This window comes from Lactuca sativa, chromosome 5 (genome assembly GCF_002870075.4).
Source record: "Lactuca sativa cultivar Salinas chromosome 5, Lsat_Salinas_v11, whole genome shotgun sequence".
NCBI lineage: Eukaryota > Viridiplantae > Streptophyta > Magnoliopsida > Asterales > Asteraceae > Lactuca > Lactuca sativa.
Window position 1 is genome coordinate 350,950,900 of NC_056627.2, and position 24,360 is coordinate 350,975,259.

The 24,360-nt window shown below is 35.6% G+C and overlaps 3 protein-coding genes and 1 pseudogene across 4 annotated transcripts; 2 read left to right on the forward strand and 2 right to left on the reverse strand.

The window, feature by feature from the left end:
* Positions 1–4,782: 4,782 nt before the first annotated feature.
* Positions 4,783–6,522, reverse strand: LOC111878720 (protein LURP-one-related 12-like; annotated as a pseudogene).
* A 7,665-nt stretch (positions 6,523–14,187) lies between these two features.
* LOC111878785 (uncharacterized) lies at positions 14,188–16,984 on the reverse strand. 2 transcript variants are annotated; one of them, XM_023875291.3, is made up of 8 exons: positions 16,340–16,984; positions 16,111–16,199; positions 15,856–15,994; positions 15,362–15,436; positions 15,049–15,170; positions 14,895–14,970; positions 14,596–14,655; positions 14,188–14,499 (listed from the first exon to the last, which is right to left on the reverse strand). In XM_023875291.3, the coding sequence occupies exons 1-8, from the start codon at positions 16,472–16,474 to the stop codon at positions 14,353–14,355; spliced, it is 843 nt and encodes a 280-aa protein (XP_023731059.1). In that variant the 5' UTR covers positions 16,475–16,984; the 3' UTR covers positions 14,188–14,352. The 2 variants fall into 2 exon arrangements, with proteins under 2 accessions (XP_023731059.1, XP_023731061.1); XM_023875293.3 differs by having other exon boundaries at positions 14,188–14,467; positions 14,548–14,655.
* Positions 16,985–20,951: 3,967 nt separating this feature from the next.
* Positions 20,952–21,266, forward strand: LOC111878719 (uncharacterized mitochondrial protein AtMg00820-like). Its single transcript, XM_023875222.1, has one exon. It carries the CDS (start codon positions 20,952–20,954, stop codon positions 21,264–21,266), a length of 315 nt encoding a protein of 104 aa, XP_023730990.1.
* Positions 21,267–21,275: 9 nt separating this feature from the next.
* LOC111878718 (uncharacterized mitochondrial protein AtMg00810-like) lies at positions 21,276–22,256 on the forward strand. The gene has a single exon (XM_023875221.1). It carries the CDS (start codon positions 21,276–21,278, stop codon positions 22,254–22,256), a length of 981 nt encoding a protein of 326 aa, XP_023730989.1.
* The last annotated feature ends 2,104 nt before the right edge of the window (positions 22,257–24,360 follow it).

Sequence of the window (24,360 nt, forward strand, 5' to 3'; positions counted from 1 at the left end):
TGCACACATCGTCGGCGGTGCTGGCGTGGCGTTGTCTGGGTGGTGATGTGTGTTGGCAAGTTGGTGGTGTATCAAAGGCGTGTCGCGCACCTTGTCGGCATGCGCACTTGCTTGTTCGATTTTCTGACTATTCAAAAAATCATATCTAATTCATACAAGATCTGTTGTCGACGTTCTTTATATACACGCGTAACTATCGACGAGATCTACAACTTTCGTTTAGACTCTCTCATCTAATTCTCACTTTATTTTTATATCTATATTTTTATCAGCATTGGACTGTTAAAACCTGTATAAAAATCATAACTCTCGCATGCAATATCCATTCTTGACTGTCTTTAAATCGATGGATAGATATCGACGACATTTTTAATTCTCGTTTAGATTGTTTTTCCCAAAAATCAACCTTTCCTAAATTAAGTTTCAGTGTCACGCACTGTTATGCCGCAATTCCTAAAACTCATAACTTCCCTTCACGAAGTCAAATTTGGACGTTCTCTATACACACACTCTTATTTGTGATTACTACAACGTTCCTGAAGACTATTTTTCCTAAATAGTCATCTATCAAAGAGGTTTATTTATGTGACTCTATGGTCGTTTATATTATAAGGCGAAAATGAGATGTTACAAATTTCATTTTCTATAATCTTTTAGAGGTATTATTTTTATAATAAGGGTGTAACATTCATAATTTAGGTAAATTACATTTTTAACCCTTATGTATGAGAATTATTTGCAAATTGGCCCATAGTGGCATTTTCGTAAATTTTGGGCGAAGCACCAGGCATACGTGGCAGAATCGCAATCTCTAGTTTTTATGGTTTTGACCCAATTTAAACATCCTTAACTCTCAAGACTTCTTTCATTCATCAGCCTCCAAGCCCTATTTCGACCTCTTTGCAAACCCTATTCCTTTTCAGAGCATCTTGAGCCATTTATGTGTGTATGTTGGTGACTTTGAAGGAAAAAGAAAGAATAGGAGACCATCTTAGAAGAGTGGAACACTTTGGATCCAGAATCACATCATCATTTGAAACCATTTGAAGGTAAAAAAGCTTTAAACTTGATGAGGTATTGATTAGATCTTTTTTAGCCATGGATTTGTGTTCTTTTGGTCCCATGAGCTGGTATTATGAGTATAGATCACTCTAATTCATATAAGTTGTCTTTTCAGACGTTTTGGTGTGTTTAGAAGTATAAAAATGTGATCTTGGTCATTAGTTTCCTTCCATGCATGAACTAGGATGTCTTAATGAGTTAAGAAGTTAGGGTTTTAGGTATTGAGCACTTAATACTTAATAGACATGCAAGACCATAAAAGTTGGAAACTTTATGGTTAATTACAACATTTGATGACTAGATCTGGAATTTGGACGAAACTGCTTAAAGGATTAAGCTCTTAATAGAAGGGTGAAGAAGTCGTCGTGTACGTTGGGCGTACCAAATGGTACACTGCGCGTACGCATTCAACACCCCAATTTCTAGTCAAGCTTGAGTACGCCCAATGTACTCAACTGAGTTGACTTGGTTGACTTTTTGACTGTGACCAGGTTTTGACCAAGTTTAACCTAAGGGTATTTTGGGTATTTTTGTTATAAGTTAAGTTTGGTCATGCTCCAATGAATAGGTGACCAGTAGAGCTAATAGTCGGAGCGGTGTTAGATTTGTGTCTTGGTACATAGGATGTTGCAGGTCGAATGCACCAATGCAAGCCCATTTGACTATGTATCATGGTATAGAGGATGTTTCTATCTTATACTAATCTGTTAGATTTGTGTCTTGGTACATAGGATGTTGTTATGCAGTAGTGATCTGTAGATCTGCTTGTTTGTCGGTTAACTATTTATATGTTATTTGTTATTTGTATGTTGACATGTTATGGTTTGGGTTGAGGCTTTACTGCTATGTGCGTGAGCCAACAGACCGGGGATAATTGTGGACCTGAGGGTATTCAAGTCTGATGGTTGAGCGGACCCGTTGCATATTGGCATTCCAATTCGATGACTGATTAGGTCGGGGGTAATCCAGCCCGTTGGCTGTGGTCCTGAGGGTATTCTAGTCTGGTGACTGATTGGACCCAACATGCAATGTTTGTATATGTTATGTTGTCTGGTGGTACTTTGGGGGAACTCACTAAGCTTTGGCTTACAGTTTCAATTTATTGTTTCATGTACTTCAGATGACCGTGGCAAGGCGAAGACGTGATCGTGCACATCCTTCGAATTTTATGTTATTTGGATTTTGGGATAGTTTGATTATTGATTATCACTTTTGAAACAATGGTTTTGTAAACAATTATTGTCTTGGGGTTGTTTTGGAAAAATAAAAAATTTTAATATGACTTTGGAATGTTACAAATGGTCATATATTGTTAGCACTTGGCACTTAAAAAATACATCAAGGATCTTGATCTTTTAAGATTGTGAAAATTTGGTACTCAGATCTATACATACCCTTTTGAGTTCATGTTTTGTTAATGATTCATAACATAGCATGAATATACCATAAATCCTACAATTCTTATTTGAAACATCTTTGTTTCTGATAATAGATTTCATGTATTGCAGATGATAGAAATTATGGTTGATTGGCAGAGTTCAATAAAACATGGTAATCATCAAAATTTTGTGTTAGTTATTGGTATAATTGCAAAAATCAAAAACTTTTCCATCATCTCCAAATGAGTTTTGACATTTCTTCTATTTTTGAACTATTATTGAGTTACATAAGAGCCTCGTCCATATGGACTATTGACGATATATATATATATATATATATATATATATATATATATATATATATATATATATCAAGAGGGAGGATGGGTGCAAATGAAAGAAAACATAAAAGCAAAATGAAATTACTAATGACAAGTGGCATAAGATACAAAAGAGATTACAAGAAGTGAATGCATTGCCACATAGACATCAAATCATATTTTACCACAAAAATATGATTCTTTGCCACACCCAATGAATGGTGCTATGCATTTTTTAACAATTTAAATTAACTAAAAACTTTAATTTTAACAAAAACATAACATACCATTACTTAAAAAACATTACTCATATTAACATAAAACCATACTTAATAGTTTATATAATAAAAAAGATTCATTATTATTAACAAACATTATTATCTAGATATCTTTACATTAAATGAAAAGAAAATTAAATGAAAAAAATAGAAACCAAGATATTGATGGAAGAGAAAAGTGTTAAAATGAGAAAAAGAAAATTATATATTTATATTTATTGGAAATAGACGTTAAAGGGTTTTGTTTTAATATAAGAAAAATGGATTTCTAAAGAAAAATAAATAGGAGAGAGAGAAGGGGGGGAGGTGCGGCCATATTTTGCCACACTGCGGCTAGACTGCACCTCAGATAGCACACGACAGTGTTCCCCTCCCATGGTGGCGATACCACACTCGGATACCGCACCACTTCCCAAAGCCTAATAACCTAAGAAGAAGTCGATATGACTTTATATTGATAGTCATTGAGCACTCTAACTTTCGAGTAAATTTTTTTATTCTTCTTAATTCATAGTACTTTAGCTTTCTTAAGAAGGGAGGTGGGTATCATTCGCTTTTTTTTTAAGGGGAGGGGGGGGGGGGGGAGATACCAACGCTACCTCCAAGGTAGAACCTCTTCAAGCTTTGGGTGGTAGTGGTTTGAAGAATTAGTGCTCTCTAACAGTTTGAGGAACCTCTTTCCTCTTTTCTCTTTTTATTTTTTTTTCTTTTGTATTATGTGTTTTAAAACTTGTACCGTAATTATTTTGTATGTTTTTAATTGAGTGAGTTGAGTTGGTTAAGAATTATTGGGTTTCCATGTGTTGGTTGGAAAAAATTTAAGAGAGAAGAGAAAGAAAAGTTGATGTGACAATGTGTTTAGTGGGTTGGGAGGAAGATCTCCCTCCTTCCTAAGAAAGCAATCTCAAAGTTACAAACATATAGTGTTTTAATACGTCAAACAAACATCTTATATCACAAAATTAAATGCTAAACTCCTGCCGCAACACATGATTTAGAAAACATTGTTATTAACCAGTGTTCTAAAAGGCGCGTCAAAGCGTGCCATGACGTGAAGCGTGATTTTGCTGTTACGAAAAGCCTTATAACGTTGTTGTTAGGCGTAAAGCGTGACAATGCGAGATATGGTGCGTTATGGCGTGTTATGACGCGTGTTTTTTCGTTTGAGACACGTTTCTTTGCTCGTTGTTATGTATTTCTAATTGAGGATACAACTATTGTGTTTTTTGTTAACTTTTTGCTATTAGTTATTGTTATAACATTTTTAAAAACTAGTTATATTTTATATAAATTTTTATTTATATGTTAATATAATTATAAATTAATATAAAATCACCACCTTACATATCACGCTTTGAAAAATGTCATTGCTTGCCATGACTCGTAAAACTTAAGGTTTGATATTGATGCCACATCACACCTCATGTCATTTAGAATCTTGTTATTTACGCAATAAAACTTGAGTTTCAAAAAAATTGAGCCTCATAAAATTTAATCATTTGCAGCCTTAAATTAGTTTCTGCAAAAACATAAATAAATAAATAAATAAAAATGACATGTATACCCAAAAGAAAATCCTTTTTTTTATTTGATTACTTACTGCCAATACCGAGAGGTATTGCAGCCCATAAATTTTTGTTTGTTTTCTCCCTTCATGGTTCGTGTCACCGAGAAGATAAGACCCTCCCAAAAAAACTTTCATACTATTTTTATTTTTATTTTTTATTTTTTTTTATACAAAATTGCAAAAAAGGTCCTCTGGTATGTATTTTTTGGGGGTTTTAGTTCAAACGACTTTTTTTGATTGGTGATCCTTTTGAGCTAGTTTCTTTGCGTTTTTTGTCGCTTAGTAAACTGAAAATACTATTATGCCCCTATTATATTTATTTTTCATTTTCCTATAAATATTTATATATAAAAAATAAAAATAGGGGCCCACATACTTCTCTCTCTCTCTCTCTCTCTCTCTCTCTCCAACACAAATAAGGGGAAATGACTTTTTTCCATGGCATATCGAAGAAGACGAACAGGCAGAAAAAATGGTCCGGTGATGTTTGATCAAATCGCAAAGAGGGGCGGAGAGATCAATTTCCGACGACCCTCTAAGGGTTTAATTTACGTTTCCGGTGGTAGCAACCAAGGCGAAAAAGAATTGATTCGAAGGCAGATCAAAAACACATCCCGCCCTCGCTTCTTCTACCCCAACCATAAACACACACAAAAATTGAAGACTGTAAATCGATTTTGGAGAAGAAGATTGGCTCTCAATTCGAATAGGTTTCAGTGTGAGGGAGAATACGTCTTTCCCAAGCATCACATTAGTCGAAGCATCCACTTTGCATCTGATCTCCGCCATTGTTTCCTTCGCTGAATCATATATCGTGCAATTCCTCTAAGAGAAGCATCCTTCGATATGATACTCCTCCGAATGATCGTCGAACATCTCCACCGTCATGTTTGACTTTCCGATGATCGAAGATCTCTTCACGCTAATATCGGCTTATCACCTTCCATCCTCTCACCCAAAAACCCCTCCCACCGTTGATGTAGACTTGGTCTCTGTTAATCAATAGTAGGGATGTCAAAAAGTCCCGTGGGACCCCGTTCCCGTGGGGGCCCCGTCCCGTTTGGGGAAATTTTTTAAAAAAAATCGGGGGCGGGGATGGGTGCGGGGGCAAGGTTAACCCCCGTTTTAATTTCGGGGGCGGGGGCGGGGATAGGCAATCCCGTCCCGAAATCCCCATGGGGACCCCGTTAATAAATTACACATATTTACATATATTAAATATATAAATATAATAAACTATAACATGATTTTGAGGTTCCAAAATTCATCAAAAAACATGTTTTTAAATTGTTAGTATAATGTTTTTAAGATGCAATAACTTTTTTTTTTATTTTTAACATGTAAAATTCAGCTATACATAATTATTTGTTATCTAAAAAATAGTTTCTTTTAGCGTAAATAACAACTTCTGTTAGCCAAAAAAAAAAGACAGCCCAAAATCAATCGGGGGCGGGGGTAATAAAGGGGATTCGGGGGCGGGGGTGGGGGTAGGAAGGCTGAACATTTCGGGGGCGGGGACGGGGACGGGGGAACAAGGAAATTTCGGGGGCGGGGGTGGGGGATGCACTCTCCGTACCGTTTGGCCCCGTTGACATCCCTAATCAATAGGTTATTGAAATCCTTGACATGTGTAAAGTAAATCTAATCAGAGCAAAAGCACACAATTAACAATTTAACATCTAGCATACCTTTCGACGAACGGTGAGGAGGCAACGACCGGAGGAATCCATGAGAACGAGTTCACCTACATCACGATTGTCTTGACCGTATGAGTCGACACAGAAGACGACTTGGTCGTTGGAATTGTAAATGGCGAAGCCATCGCCGACGAAGAACATAGAGGTTTTCATAACTGTCAGATGTGTTTCCTTTTCGTATACAAATCCCTTTTCAACGATAACCCTGTCGATGTTCATTTCTTTGGAATTGCTGACTCTGGTGCGAAACATGACTTTTGGAGCTATAGATTCAAAATTTTGATATCTTTTCGTTGTTCTGGACCATGTAATATAAGGAAAATAGGGCTAAAGTGTAGTAAAAGAGAAAGAGAAAGAGAGAGAGAGAGAGAGAGAGAGAGAAAGAAAAAGAGAAAGAGAGAGAGGGGGAGAGAGAGAGAGAGAGAGAGTAGAAGATGCAACACGCACACATACACAGAGATGTAGGCCCCAAATTAGTTAACTATTTTTTTTCATTTAAATTAAAAAGAAAAAGCATAAAATATATATCAGAAGTTTTCAATTTACTGAGGGGCCCAGAACGCAAAGAAACTAGCTCAAAAAGACCACCAATTAAAAAAATTCGTGGTTTGGATTAAAACCCCCAAAAAAATACATACCGTAGGGACCATTTTTGCAGTTTTGCCTTTATATATATATATATATATATATATATATATATATATATATATATATATATATATATATATATATATATATATATATATATATATGGCTTTTCTTACAAAACCAAAATCATTCGAATCAACTTTTGCAAAACCATTGTTTATTTAAAAATTATATTTTCGTATAAGATTTATCATAAAAATATAAAAAAAGTGTAAAAATATGTTTTAAATACAGTAAAACATTATTGGAACGGATATTTCTTAGCCGATAGTCATTATCTTATTAATCAGTTTTTCATATTTATCATTTATTATCTTTTATGGTTTCCTTTGATTAAGGTTGTTTAGTTTTAGCTTTCTGGATTGTATTTAAAGAACTGTTTTATTGGCTTGGTGATAATAAGAAAATACGTTTCATTCCATCTCTCTGATTATCAAAATCTACATGGTATCAAAGCAGGTTCCGGAAACACCAAAACCATAAACAGGCATCGTCATCATGGCAGGCGATGATCCAGGCAAATCCAAAAACAATCCAGAACCGATCGATGCAAATTCAAAATACTACCTGCATCCTTCTGAGTATCCGTAACAGCTCCAAGTAAATGAGAGCCTCACCGACAACAACTTCAATTACTGGAGCCAAGAGATGACCAATTTTTTGTTCGCAAAGTATAAGATTGGTTCGTTGATGGCACCCTCCCTAAACCCGACAAAAGTAACGAAAAGTATATGGCGTGGATACGGTGTGATGCCATGATCAAAGGATGGCTCACTACCTCCATGGACAAGGAGATACGAAGCAGTGTGAAGTATGCCAACACTGCCCTCAAAATCTGGAATGATTTACACAAAAGATTCGGGAAGGAAAGTGCTCCAAGAGGATATGAACTCAAGCAATCCATCACACAAACACGTCAAGAAGGGACCTCTGTTTCAGCTTACTATACCAAACTCAGAGGTATATGGGATGAAATAGATTCCGTTTTGCCGACTCCTCGATGTGAATGCGATGGCTGCGAGTGTAATATCGGAAAGAAAATTACTGAACTTAAGGAAAAAGAAAGACTCTACGAGTTTTTAATGGGTCTTGATGCCAAATTTTCAGTCATGAGGACCCAAATACTAGCCACCAAGCCAACGCCTAGCCTCGGGACAACATACCATTTGGTAGCGGAAGATGAACAACAGCGAAGTATTGTTCCTGGAAGAAAGATCACGACCACTCCAGATGTCGCTGCCTTCCAAGCCTCGCAGCAAGTCAGCCGTGAGAATCATAATCACAAAAAGAACTGGCAAAAGACCTGCAAGACAAGCTCTAACAATAAATCCGGACACTGCACCTTTTGTGGCAAAGATGGACACGTTAGAGACGGGTGCTTCAAGCTTGTTGGATACTCGAACTGGTGGCAAGGGAAAGGAAAGAAGGATATGGTGAAGCCAAAGGCAGCCTTGGCAGAAACGTGCATTGACAAGATGCCAGGATTGAGCAACCAACAATATGAAATGCTTCTAAAGATTCTCAGCAAGAGCAGCAACGACAAACCCAACAATACCCCGAAGGCAAACATGGCAGGTAAATTTAATAATGAAAGTGACTGGATAATTGACTCGGGAGCAACTGAATGTATGACTTACAATCGGGAGTCTCTTGAAAACTTCACTACGGGAGGTAGAGAATTGTCCGTCACCATCCCCAATGGCGAAACCATTCCCGTCAAAGGAAACGGTGAACTTACCTTTAAAGGAGGGATTAAAATTAAAGGAGTTCTTTATATACCAAATTTTAAATGCAACCTTATATCTGTCAGTCAACTAACGAGAAATTTGAATTGTGCCATTACCTTTTTCCCGGATTTCTTTGTAATACAGGGCTTGAGTACGAAGGGCTTGATTGGAATGGGTAAGTGCATTGGTGGACTCTACATAATGGGGATCATGCAAGAAGGTCGGTGAGCTATGGCAGTCACTACCACAAATCAATGGCATAAAAGACTTGGTCACCCATCAAATAAAAAATTATCTCATATTTCTTTATGTAAGGATTTTAGTAGTAACTCTAAAGAAGCTTTTTGTGATTCATGCCTGAGAGCTAAATTAACTAGACTCCCTTTTCCTACAAGTACAATAAAAACGAATGATTGTTTTGAGATGATTCATTGTGATATTTGGGGTGGTTATAGAACATTTTCACTTACACATGGAAGTTATTTCCTCACTATAGTTGATGATTATAGTAGGGCTGTTTGGGTTTACATAATCAGGCACAAATACGAGGCAAGTGATTATTTGATCAGTTTTTACAATCTCATCCAAACACAATTCCAGAAGAATATTAAACGAATCAGATGTGACAATGGAGGAGAGTTCACCTCCAATCACATGAAAATCTTCTATGCTAATCACGGCATCGAGCTCGAAACAACCTGTCCACATACCCCTCAACAAAACGGGGTTGTGGAAAGAAAGCACAGGCACCTCTTGGAAATAGCGCGTGCCTTGAGATTTGAAGGGAAGTTACCCATAAGGTTTTGGGGGGAATGTGTTTTGTCGGCTGCCTATATCATCAATAGATTACCTTCCAAGGTAATAAAATACAAAACGCCATATGAGATAATATATGGAAAAGAACCTCCTTATGAGCACATGCGTGTATTGGGCTGTCTGACTTACTTCTGGAACACCGAAACAAATGGAGATAAATTTACTCCACGAGGAAAGGCAGGGGTGTTTTTGGGATACCCTTTCGGCACAAAGGGTTACAAAGTCTATGATTTAGAAAAACGAAAAATAGTCGTAAGCCGTGATGTCAAGTTTTTTGAAAACGTCTTCCCATTCTCCAGCCACAAAGAGAATGTAAACCAGGTAGAGAATGAAATCGTTGGTGAGTCTCAACCAACTGATGGCCCTGGACTCGACATGGAAAGTGATTTATACCATAAAGAAAATCCCAGCGCATCCATTGTAAGAGAAGAGGCCGACGACATGGATTCAGCCATGCAAAGTAATTAGCCCAATAACCCACTAGAAGATATGACACGAGCTGACGAAGCCAATAACGATTTGTCACCTAATAATGGTGACTCGCAATATCTGAACAATTCAAGTTGTACTTCTCAACGGGCCAAGACTCAACCCTCACAGTTCAAGGATTACAAAGTTAACATCCCACCGTCTGTCGATCATGCACACCCAAGTTCCAATCAAGTTTCCTCCACGGTACATCCTCTTGCTCATTATATGACTTATGAAAAGTTTTCTAACAAACACAAAAGATTTTTAGCGGCCATCACGTCACATGATGAGCCTAAAACTTTCTTTCAGGCATCACAAAATGAAAATTGGCGAAATGCCATGAAACGTGAAATCAAGGCGCTTGAAGAAAATCAAACGTGGTCCTTGGGACCTTTACCCGATGGAAAGAAAGCAATAGATTCTAAATGGGTGTACAAGATCAAGTATAAACCAAATGGGGAGATCGAACGCTACAAAGCCAGGCTCGTAGCAAAGGGCTTCACACAGATGGAAGGAGTGGACTATCACGATATTTCGCGCCTGTTGCAAAATTAACGATGCGCACTCTTCTTACTTTAGCTGTGAAGAAGGACTGGATTATACACCAGTTAGACGTCAACAATGCGTTCTTACATGGTGATCTCAACGAAGAAGTGTACATGAAGCTTCCACAAGGTTTCTCAAAAGACAATGATACACGTGTTTGTCGCCTCAAGAAGTCACTATACGGCCTCAAACAAGCATCGCGTAATTGGTATCATAAGTTCACCCAATCTCTGTTAGAGCTTGGTTTCACTCAATCTAGGGCAGATTATTCGTTGTTTATATACAACAAAAATGCAGTTTTTGTAGCAGCTTTGATTTATGTTGACGATGTGATCATTGTTGGCAATGATATGGACATGATTCAATACACCAAGTCTCAACTCCACCACAGATTTAGCATTAAAGACCTCGGCACCTTGAAGTATTTTTTGGGAATCGAAGTGGCTCGTACGAAGGAGGGTTTAGTCCTTAGTCAGCGAAAATATACTTTGGACATTTTAGAGGACAGTGGCTTGCAAGGGTGTCGTCCAAGTGGGTTTCCCATGGAACAAAATCTAAAACTCGATAAGAATGAGGAAGAAGAAAAGGTTGATGTTGGTAAATACAGGCGATTGGTTGGGCGATTGTTATATTTGCAAGCCACACGCCCGTATATTTCTTACTCTGTTAATGTGTTAAGTCAATTTGTCTCCGACCCTAGACAAAATCATATAAATGCGGTTACTCGTGTCTTAAGATATTTAAAAGCCACCCCGGGTCAAGGTATTTTGATACCCCGCCAAGGAGGCCAGAAACTAGTCTCTTACTGTGATGCCGATTGGCTTGGATGTCCCTTTTCAAGACGTTCTCGCACCGGGTACTTGCTCCTCCTCGGTGGTCCTCCCATATCTTGGAAGTCAAAGAAACAATCAGTTGTTTCCCGTTCATCGGATGAAGCGGAGTACAGGGCAATGGCTAGCACAGTCAGTGAAATATTGTGGGTTCGATCATTGCTTAAGGAACTTTGCGAAGCACCTACGGAAGGAACTACTTTATTTTGTGACAACTTAGCTGCCAAACACATTGCTAACAATCCAGTTTTTCATGAAAGAACGAAGCATGTAGAAATGGATTGTTATTTCGTCCGAGTGCGAGTTGAGTCGGATGAAATACGTCCCATGTACATTAATACCACAGGTCAAATAGCCGATCTTCTTACCAAGCCATTAAAAGCTCAGCAACTTCGAAACTTAATTGTCAAGTTGGGCATGCAAGATTTACACGCTCCAACTTGAGGGGGAATATTGGAACGGATATTTCTTAGCCGATAGTCATTATCTTATTAATCAGTTTTTCATATTTATCATTTATTATCTTTTATGGTTTCCTTTAATTAAGGTTGTTTAGTTTTGGCTTTCTGGATTGTATTTAAAGAACTGTTTTATTGGCTTGGTGATAATAAGAAAATGCGTTCCATTCCATCTCTCTAATTATCAAAATCTACAAACATATATTTTACATAAACTAAATACGTAAAAATACATATAAATGGTTTATAAAAACTTATTCTTTTCTAAATACATAAAAGTACATTTCATTTTATTAAAAAATAGTTTAATTATTTTTTATGTTTTAATGATTTTCCATAATATAAATAATTTTAGATAGGGATGTCAACAGCGGACAAATGGGACAGGGATTACATCCAAAATTTCCGGATTTTCCCGCCCCCGCTTTTGCCTCTGAAATTTTTAGTCTTCCCTCCCTATCCCCCGAATTCATCGATTACTCCTCGTCCCGCCCCAATTGTTTGGAATATTTTTTATTGGGCTTAAAGAAACTATTTTTTGGGGGTTAAAAATACGTATTTATAACATAGTTTTACATGTTAAAAACAAAAATGTTATTACATCTCAAAAATATTATACTAACAACTTAAAAACATGATATTTTGTTTTTATTTTTTAGTTTTGGAAGCTCAAAATCTTTGTTATTATATATATATATATATATATATATATATATATATATATATATATATATATATATATATATATATATTCACGAGGCCCCCATGGGGGGTTTGGGACGGGACTACCTACACCCCGTTCCCGCCCCCGAAACTAAAACAGGGATTAACTTTGCCCCCGTCTCTGCCTCCGGTTTTCTTAACAAATATTCCACATATAAGATCGCGGCCCGGTGGGTTCGGGGTTCCATGAGACTTTTTGACATCCCTTCAACTTAGTGGTTTATACGAGGGAGAGGTCCCCACTTTGCATCAAGTATTATTTATTAAAAAAAATTATTTAAGGTCAAAAGTTGAAAAATAATGACTTTAAAAGTCAAATATGAGCAATTAATTTGAGACGGATAGTAACTAAGACAAAATTACATAAATGTAGGGCTATTCACTATTTGGATAAAACCGAATTGTCCAATTGGACAATTTAGATTGGACTATTTGGTTCGGATATTCGGATTTTTGGATTGGTTTTCAACAAAACCGAATTATTATTTTGGATTTTGGATTGGTTTTGGTATATAAAATAAGAACCGAATAGTCCAAAAAAACTGAATAACAATTTGTTATGTTTTTGTTTTCAATATATCTATAATTATTTATTAATTTTATAATTTTTTTAAATAAGTTCAAATGGTTTTACCTGTAAAAGACATTAATATGTACTTTCTGTCAAAAGTTTTTTTATCAATTAAATAATAAACTATAACATGCCTTCTTAGTGGTTGTTTATAAATTTTAAATCACAAGTAAATAATTTATTTTTGCTTCTTTGTAAAATTAGATCATATTATAATTCTATGTCCTTTTAAAATGTTATGGTTTTTGAAAACCGAATTATAAAAACCGATCCAACCGAATTGTAATTGGATCGGATCAGATCGGATTTGAATTTAGTTTGGACTATTTGGATCCATATTTTGAAAACCAAAATCCATTTGGATTTACTTAATTGGATCGGATCGAACCGATCCATCCAAACGAACACCCCTACATAAATGGTCTAGTTTACATATAATTATAAACTCAATCCATGTTAAACCTAAAAAACAAATTGCCCTCACATGTTAAAAAAAAACAAATTACCCTCACATGTTACCTATGTTACATGGTTTCCAACCCGGTGCAACCACAATGCACCAAACATATAGATATAGACTCCCACTTTTTTTTAACGATTTTCGTAAAAGTTTGAATGTTGTTCAACCTCTTGCTCAAAGTGTGCCGGCCGCTTTATCTACCCCATATTTGTTTGTATTGGGCTAGGCCTGTATAGATAGCCTTATTTGCTTTGTATGTTTATAGCAGTATATATGCTCCATTGTACATACGTTTTGGGTAATGAGAACATACTTTCAATATTAGTATCGATATTATAGATATGAAAGCCATAATAACACATATTTACATAAAAAACAATATATATATATATATATATATATATATATATATATATATATATATATATATACTCCTGTAGTTATTACATCAATAATAGTGATATATAACCATAAAGTACATTACTCGTATTGGTAATAAAATATAACCATGTTATTATGAGTATTAAGTACATACTATAAATAAAAAATAAAAAAGTTGTTATGATTGATAAATAGATTTAAAGTAAGTTGTTATCATGGTTAGAAAAAAATATAAATGCATTGGCATTACGAGTAAAAAAAGTACATCGTGTATATCAATAGCAAAAGTAAATGATGTTTTTCTCGGTAATTTACCCAATCGTTACTCTCACACTTTAATGGTTTGATTTTGCACTATAATTTTTCCATGTCAAAAGGTCAAAAAAAAAAAATAAATAAATAAATACAAGAACAGCAATCAACTCCCATGACTATGTCTTGTGAACTTTGTGAGAGTTTTGATCAATCCTTTGGCAATTTTCCAAAACCAAAACAAGTTCATTATCGTCAATACCGACGGGATCGTTAGCAAGCTGCAAAATATTGTCCAATAAGTTTGCTTCACCTAAAACAACACACAAAAAGGATGATCGGACAGTTAATCAGGTGTTACCCTAAGGTTGCTCCAGCTTCCAAATCAACTATGGTTGCATCAATTCACCTGATCAAAATGTGTAAACATGTGGTGGAAAAAGAAGATGAACAAGATGACCCTCGCAGCCTGCATGACCACAAGTTGTAAAAAATGATTTAATAGATAAAGTTAGTTTCCCTAAGTTCCAACTTATTACGATATTTCTCTTAATGTATTTTTTGCATTTCCCTAATTATGTCGTATTTTTCTAAATTGTTTAGACATCATATCATTTATCTAGATAGCATTTATCTAGACATTATTTTAACCATATAAAACTTAATGGGAGAAAAAGAAAGCATGTCCTTAGGATAAAAAGACATTACCAACCACCCTACAAACACTGCAACGCCGTTCAACAAGTAAAACATGGAGTTCTTCTTCCCGGCAACATCAAGATACCTACATATGCATATCTAATGATCGATTAATCCGAAGAAAAACAAATGAAGTTTTGTAGTGTTTTTCATCTATGAATACCATCTTATGTTAACAAATGGTGTTGTGATCTCCGAGAAAAGAACAATAAAGTTGTAAAACTGAGCTTGGCCGCATATAAGGGATTGAATGATACCGAACATAGAGAGTCCATGGTGAAATACCTATAAAAGACGAGAGAGAGAGAGAGAGAGAGAGAGAGAGAGAGAGAGAGAGAGAGAGAGAGAGAGAGAGAGAGAGAGAGAGAGAGAGAGAGAGAGAGAGAGAGAGAGAGAGAGAGAGAGAGAGAGAGAGAGAGAGAGAGATCAAAACTAAATAAAACATGATATATTCATATAATCATCTGTATACTTACGTATTCTGGACCACCTAAAGTCGGATACATCCATATAATCATCGCCAAATCTGACAAAAAGTAACCGAGGGACATCTGGAATGATACAAGTATATACAAATACATTAATTACAGTCGATATGTCTCAGTTTTCCATTATGTAGGTCACACTATAATTTCTCGTAAATAGGTCCCACAATCAGATCTTATCTTTTCATAACATATAAAATGTGTTAGAAAATAAACCTTTGGTCTTTACATATGAAAACTCATTAGACATACAAATTTTCTCCCGATGATGTGGGACCCACCATAATTGTTGGGACTTGGGACCCACAATCTTATATCTCTATCTTTACATACCATATAAATAGAACCCAGAAAATGAAACGTAGCCACATATGAAAATTTGTCTCATGGCATTACCAAATAGGCACACCATTTTTCTCGGTTGTCTGTTAGGCCATATGGCACAGCACAAAATAAAACATGATGATTACAAAATGATCACATACCGCAAGTATAGTGTTAGATGATGCAGATGATCGATAGACGATGAACTCCTGTTGATCATGCTCATCAAAAAGATTTGAAACGACCAAAAAGTAATAAGAAGCAATGGCCACAAAAAGTGCATGGAAGGTCGAGATGCCCCTAAAACATATATTTGAACTAACATCAAGTGAGCTAAGGAAATGATATACACGTAAGTTTAATCCAACAAAAAGCTAAAGGAAATGTAATAATTAAATCAAGTAAAAGAACATAACCGATTTTTCCATTCGAATTTCTGCACACTTTCGAGTTTGTTAAAACCTTTGAAGACCAAGGGACTAATTACACCCGTCAAATCATAAGCCTTCAACACAAAAATTAATGTAACCTTTTTAGAATTCAAGTAAAAACAAAGCATTTTGATAACCAGTTAACCATTAAAACAACTTATCATCACTAACAACAAAAATTCAGATAGACAAAATTAGGAGTAAAAGTACTTACAACTTTACACATGATAATGCCTCCAAAAACTGAAAACAAACTTGCTTGATCTACAATGGTGCTAAAACCAGAAGCAGGAGTTCTTCCTTCCATGGGTTTTTGATTTTCAACGTTCAAAAATTGCAGCAGAACCATAAACGAAACTATAAAATTCCCAATATCCGAGCAATTCCAGAAACCCGTCACGATAGTAACTGATGGGATTTGTTAAATAGTAGTTATACAGTCAGAAGATCTCCACAAGTTAATGATTTATATATGTAAACCAAAATCCCGGCTCTAATTATGAAGATTCTAATAACTATTTAATTAAGAAACTAAAGGGAGATATACACATAGCACAAGTGTTTATGATGATTCATGTTATAAATGATAAACGTAAGAATAATGAATTTTTGTGATGTGGGCCACTGGGCCTATTATGGTCGGGGCCCGGGAGGGATCATTGCAGAACTGACAAGTTACAAGAAACATGGGGCTGGTGCGGTGGTGGGGAATGGGGAGTAATTTATCACAAAAATATGAAATGATCTAATTTATTTATATTGTTTTTATAACGTTGTATATATTAACTAAAACAACAAACTCTTTAACTAATTCAAATCTTGACTTTAAACTCAAATTTTTTAAAAGAAAAAAAAAACAAAAAAACGTAACATAGTACTCTATGTTTAGAAAACCATCAAAATATATATATATATATATATATATATATATATATATATATATATATATATATATATATATATATATATATATATATATATATATATATATATTTTCTCTAATAAATGAAGGTTTTTTTGCCACTTGTCACACTCTCATTCATTTTGCCATATGTCATTTTGTGGTTATTTTGAATTAATTTTTAGTCCATATGTAATTTTGTGGTTTTCCTATTTTATTAAATTCCATATGGTATTTAAATTTAAAATATATATATATATATATATATATATATATATATATATATATATATATATATATATATATATATATATATATATATATATATATATATATAACGCATCATTTTTCTTACATATGAATGTTCCTACTGGTTCGATATTAGGAGTGCAAACAATCTGAGTTGAGCCCGAGTCTGGTCAGGCTCGGCTCGGGTTCGTTTAAGTTATACGAGGCCCGGGCTCGAACTCGACTTGATTCGAGCTTTTTTGTACTGAGCTCGGATCAAGCTCGTAAAAAATTATTCATGCTCGGCTCGGGCTCGAGCTCGGCTCGTTTTTTGTCTAACGTGTCTAAATAAGCTTTAAGTCCGGTTCGAGCTCGTTAAGAACCTTATTTACTAATACCCTAAGTTCCTAATTCCCCAAATATTTTTTATTTTAATATATAAAAATAATAATAAATTATATTATATATAGGCTCATTTAGGCTTGTCAGCCTAACCGAGCTTAGTGTTATAGGCTCGAGCTCAAGCTTGTTTAATAAACGAACTTAATATTAAGTTCGGGCTCGTTTAAAATCGGTTTTGAATCAAGCTTTTAACGAGCCGATCTCGAGTAGCTCACGAATAGTTTGACTCGTTTGCACCCTTATTCGATATATCTTCACATTTGGTAGAGCCAAAAAAGTGAAAACTCCAACCCTACTAGTTCACCATCTCTCCTATAACATGTATCACATTTTTTTAGCATTTTGAGTAATAGAAGGTGAGTATTTAAATAATTTCCATTTGTTGTCAAGTTTAAAGATTTTCTTATAATTTTAAGTAGTTTTTCTTGCTATTTGCAGTGCAGGGGTTATTTTGTCAATTTTATGTTTATTTCTTTCTGTTCAATTTTCAGCTTTTATCTTTCCGTAGTGGGTAGTTACTTTATTGGTAGAAGTTACCTTTAGTTGTCAGTTTCTTTTCTCGTGTAAGCCTTAAGGCATGATGTTCAGTTGTTTTTATGTTAATGCAGAAGTAGTTTTTCCTTCTTCATGTTAGTGCTTTCCTGTATAATCTTACTGTGTGTAAAAGTGTGTGTCTTTTAGCCTTCAAGTTTAACAAACTGGTATCAAAGCCAGGTTCAATGACTGACCTTCAAACTACTGGTGGAGTGAAGAAACTTAACAACCAGAATTACAACACGTGGTCTACCTGCATCATGTCATACATGCAAGGGCAAGATCTCTGGGAAGCTGTAAATGGGTCAGAGACAAGTCACCCGGCGGCAAAAGACAACAATGGAACCTTACGCAAGTGGAAGATTAAAGCAGGCAAGGCCATGTTCGTTTTAAAAACAACAGTTGAAGAAGATATTCTGGAACATATCAGGGATGTAGTGACTCCAAAGGAGGCTTAGGATATGTTGAAAACCTTATTCTCTAAGAAGAATGATGCTAAGTTACAACTTCTTGAGAATGAATTACTATCTGTATCTCAGAGGGATATGACAATTCCCCAGTACTTTCACAAGGTAAAGTCTACATGCAAAGAAATTACAGAGCTTGATCCTCAGTCACAGATAAGCGAAACAAGGATGAAAAGGATTATAATTCATGGTCTAAAACCAGAATTCATAAGCTTTGTAGCAGCGGTTCAAGGTTGGGCCACTCAACCTTCTCTCGTTGAATTTGAGAATCTCCTAGCCGGACAGGAAGCCTTAGTGAAGCAGATGAGTGGGGACTCGATTAAGACTGATGAAGAAGCCCTCTATGCAGAAAAGGGTAAAGGAAAGTATCGATCACAGTCTAGTCAGCACTACAAAAAGAGCTCTGATAAAACTAGAAACTATGAGTCGGGGAAGAATACTCGTAAGTTTGAAAAATGAGAACCATCCGAGGATAAACAAAACAACCATCGTTCCAACAAACGATTTCCTTTCAAGTGTCATAATTGTGGCCGAAAGGGACATATGGCACGCAACTGTCGATCAGAACAGTTTGAAGAGGGTAATGTTGCAGCATCGCAAGAAGAAGAAGCCTAGGATGCAGAAGCTTTGTATGCACAAGTCAAGGACGAAGTGGCGTTTAGTGCAACTGCTGAAAATAGTGAAGATAGTCTTGATGAATGAACTGTTGACTCTGGATGTTCAAACCATATGACCGGGGAGCATGAGAAACTTCAAGATTCTATCAATTATGGCGGTAGTCGAGGGGTTGTGATAGCCGATAACTCTAAACTCTCAATTGCACATGTTGGCAATGTAGTGTTCGTCCAGAAGATAACAACAAAGAACTGAGACTAGAAAGTGTCTATCACGTTCTGGGTATGAAGAAGAATCTTCTTTCAGTTTCACAATTTGCCTCATCTGGTCACTATGTGTTGTTTGGTCCGAATGATGTGATGATCTTCAAAGAATTCGAAACTCGATCAAAACCTATACTAAAGGGACGACGGGCTGATTCAATCTATGTGATGTCGGTTGAGACGGCGTATGTAGAAAAGACAAAAAGCAACCAAAATGCATACCTGTGACACATGAGATTAAGTCATGTGAGCTATGATAAACTTGACTTAATGATGAAGAAACAGATGGTGAAAGGACTTCCTCAACTAGAAATCCGAAAGGATATTATCTGTGTTGGGTGTCAATTTGGAAAAGCGCATCAACAACCCTTCGAAAGTTCAAAGTATAAGTCGAAAGCTCCCTTAGAACTCGTTCATTCTGATGTCTTCGGACCTGTGAAACAGTCATCAATCAAAGGCATGAGGTATATGGTAACTTTCATTGATGATTTCTCAAGATATGTATGGGTATATTTTATGAAAGAAAAGTCAGAAGCATTCATGAAGTTTAAGGAGTTCAAACTTGAAGCTGAGAGAGAAACTAGAGGTAGTATAGGTTGTCTACGCTCAGATAATGGGGGAGAGTATCTTGCTGATGAATTCTCAATGTATTTGAAGAAACACAAGATTAAACGACAACTGACTTGTCCCAATACGCCACAGCAGAATGGAATTTCAGAGAGAAGGAATCGTCATCTGTCCAAGATTTGTGGCAGCATGTTACATGATAAAAACGTACAAGGGCGTTTCTGGGCAGAAGTTATGAAGACTGCAACTTATGTAATCAACAAAATACCTCAACAAGGGCTCAAATACCTGTCACCGTTTGAGAAGCTGTGGAATATAAAGCCTAATGTAAGTCATTTTCGAGTGTTTGGTTGCATTGTTTATGTTTTTGTGCCTAATCATCTTCGTAGCAAAATGGAAAAGAAAGCATTTTGATGTATTTTTGCGGGATACGATCAAGAAAGGAAAGGATGGCGTTGTTGTGACCCAACCACAGGAAAGTGCTACATTTCAAGGAATGTTGTATTCGATGAAGCTTCATCATGGTGGTCAAAAAATCGTGAAGTACTTCCAAATTCAGGTCTATTTAAGGATAAGCTTGAATCCTCTGATGTCAACTTAAAACTTGATGAAGTAGATGTTATTCTGGAGGATGATGAAGCTCAATCCCAAAGTTCTAGACCATGGAAAACTGGTAGCTTTCATCCAAGAATCAATAATGAAGATGGTGGTGAAAACTTGAGTCTGAGAAGATCATCAAGACCAAAGAAACCAAATCCCAGATATGCAAATGTTGTTGTAATTGAAGATGTAGCAATAGAACCTGATTCGTACCAATAAGCTTGCCTAAAAAAGGAGTGGATCAATGCCATGGAAGAAGATTACACTGCTCTAATGAGAAACCAAACTTGGGAATTGGTTCCTAAACCAACCAATGCAAAGCCAAAATCTTGTAAGTGGGATTATAAAGTCAAACGGAAAGCTGATGGTTCAGTAGAAAGGCTGAAGGCTCGACTTGTTGCACGAGGTTTCTCTCAAGAATACGGGCTCGACTACGAAGAAACATTTAGCCCTGTAGCAAAACTAACCACAGTGAGAGTTCTACTGGCCTTAGCTGCTAGTAAAGGATGGAATATGTGGCAAATGGATGTGAGTAATGCATTTTTATATGGAGAACTTGATTGAGTGATTCTAATGGATCAACCTCAGGGCTTTGTAAGTAAAACCCATCCACAATATGTATGCAATCTTAAGAAAGCCTTGTATAGACTAAAACAATCACCGAGAGCCTGGTTCGGAAAGATTGCTGAATTTCTCGAACATAACGGATATTCTATAACTGCTTTTGATGCAAGTCTTTTTGTTAAAAGTAAAGGAGACAAGGTTGTTGTGGTTCTGGTATATGTAGATGATCTGATAATCACAGGAAACTATGATGAAATGATTACTCGGCTCAAAGAAAATCTCTGCACTCGGTTTTATATGAAAGACTTGGGAAGGTTGAATCATTTCCTAGGTTTAGAGTTGAGCTACCAGCATGATGTGATTGTTTTGCATCAAAGGAAACATTCCACAGACCTGTTAAATAAGTTTGGGATGTTAGATAGCAAGCCAGCAGTAACACCCATGGATGCAAATGTCAAGTTTAGTGCAACAGCAGGTAGAGAACTGGAAGATGCTTCAATATATAGAAATATTGTGGGAAGACTTATATATTTAACTCTAACGAGACCTAATATAGCCTTTGCTGTTAGAGTTTTGAGTCGCTTCATGCAAAATCCAAGAAAGCCTCACCTGGATGCAGTACGAAGGGTACTAAGTTATATCAAGATGACACTAAATTGGGGTATTTCTTTCAAGAAAGGAGAAGAAAGCAAGCTGTCAGGCTACTGTGATGCAGATTATATTGGTGATGTCAATACACGTAGATCAACCACATGTTACTTGTTCATGTTGGGATCTAGTGTGGTAACTTGGTGTAGTAAACGACAACCTATAGTCTCGTTATCAACAACAGAAGCAGAGTATAGAGTTGCTGCAATGGCAGCTCAGGAGTGTGTATGGCTGGTACAATTGCTAAAGGATCTTAAACAGGAGGTGAACTATAGTGTACCATTGTTCTGTGATAATTTATCTTCTATACAATTTGCTGAGAATCCCACGTTCCATGCCTGAACCAAGCATATCGAGGTACACTATCATTTCATTCATGAAAATGTGTTACAAGGTGACATTGATCTGAAATATATTAACACCACAGAGCAAGTTGTAGATTCCTTGACAAAAGGTTTGGCCAACAAGAAATTGTTTGAGTTTTGTGATGCTATGGGGATAGTTAAATTAGGTGTTGAGGGGAAGTGTTAAAAGTACAACGCCTAAATGCATGTGCATGGGTTATTTTGTCAATTTTATGTTTATTTCTTTATGTTCAGTTTTCAGCTTTTATCTTTCCGTAGTGGGTAGTTACTTTATTGGTAGAAGTTACCTTTAGTTGTCAGTTTGTTTTCTCGTGTAAGTCTCATAAGGCATGATGTTCAGTTGTTTTTATGTTAATACAGAAGTAGTTTTTCCTTCTTCATGTTAATGCTTTCCTGTATAATCTTACTATGTGTAAAAGTGTGTGTCTTTTAGCCTTCAAGTTTAACAGCACTTATAGTGAAGACGAGAATATGTTACTTCTACATATACTATAAGGAACATAGTGTATGATCTTTTTTGTACCTGTTATGCCAAGATGTCGAAATACTAAAGTTGTATAAAGTGGATGAGAATAAAGAAGAGTTCTTCGTTGAAGATTTCCAATTTAGAAATTTGGGCATAAACGTGGATGGGTACCATTTACGTTTTGCTAAAAATAATTATAGGATTCTATTGGTACTTTGTGGGAAAGAAAATGAAATAAAGTAAGTGCTTGTGCACTTATTGTATTAGACATGAAACAACTTTTGATAAGCATAGATGTTCCAGGTGAAATCTTTGAATGATAAGCATAGATGTTCAAGAAATTTTAATCTTGGGTCCCTAGTTACTCCCTCTTGGATTGTAAAACTTTATGTAGGGGATATGATAATAAATCACACTGTAAAAAATAAATAAAATAAAATAAGATAAGGTTGGCATTCTAAGGAAGTATGTTGCACGGTAAGGACGGTGTAAATTGTCAAATGGAAGGTGTTAAGGCATTATTTATGACAGAGAGAAATGTTGTATATACCATTATGGTAGAGTTTGGGATTTAGCCCATGAAAATTAAACCCGGGTGAAACTTAATCCATATGACATTTATTTCAATGTATCTTAATTTGCTTTAAAGCTTGAAAGAAGATCGGACGGGTTAGATACAACCATCATATCGCTACAAGAAAGAGGTATTCCTTTGATATTCTGATTTCTGACCAACATAAGGTATTTTACAAACTTTATTATTTATGTCCAAAACATAAAATCTATTCTAACTATCCATAACAAGAAAAAACATTCCAAAACAGAAAAATATTGCTCAAAATAGGAAAAAAATATATCGGTTTAAAATGGAAAAATATGTCTAAAACGGAAAACTCTGGCCAAAAAAAATATTTATAACAATATGTCCAAAACACAAGCTCAGACAATTGATTTTCTCCATTTATGAACTTACTCAATTACGACCCCTAAAAAAACGTCTCCCATAAGTCAAAGTTGTCTTTAATGTCCTCATTCCAACTTTAGTTTCACATCGACAACATTCTAAAACTTCATTTTGTTTGATTTGTTTTACTAGTGTGCATTCAAATTTTGGTGAAGATGAATAAGCAATGGAATCTTATTCTTGGTTGGATGAATTAGGTGTGACAAGACCTCATACCTAGAACTAAATATCCTAACCTCAAAAACTTTATTAAAGAACTAAAGCTAAGGGGCATGTCACATCCAACACATTCAAAAAATGATTTACATCAGTATTATATCAGCTCCATTACAAATTCATTATCAAACCACTAGCCCTTGAAAATAGCTACCACTCCACATCATTTTTTTGACATTATTAGATTAAATTAAAAAAATTATTCAAATAAAAACACACATTAAACTAAAAACATTAAATTAAAACACATTACATTAATTTTAAAACACACAAATTTAAATCCTAAAATACTTAAAAAACATATTAAAAAAAAACTCTAAATTGTTTATTTATCCTAAATTACTTAAAAAACATAAAACATGTCAACTAAAACATAAATATTAGAACCTACTTTCCATATTCCGGGTCGAGATCCGGTTATGCTTTGTGTTTATG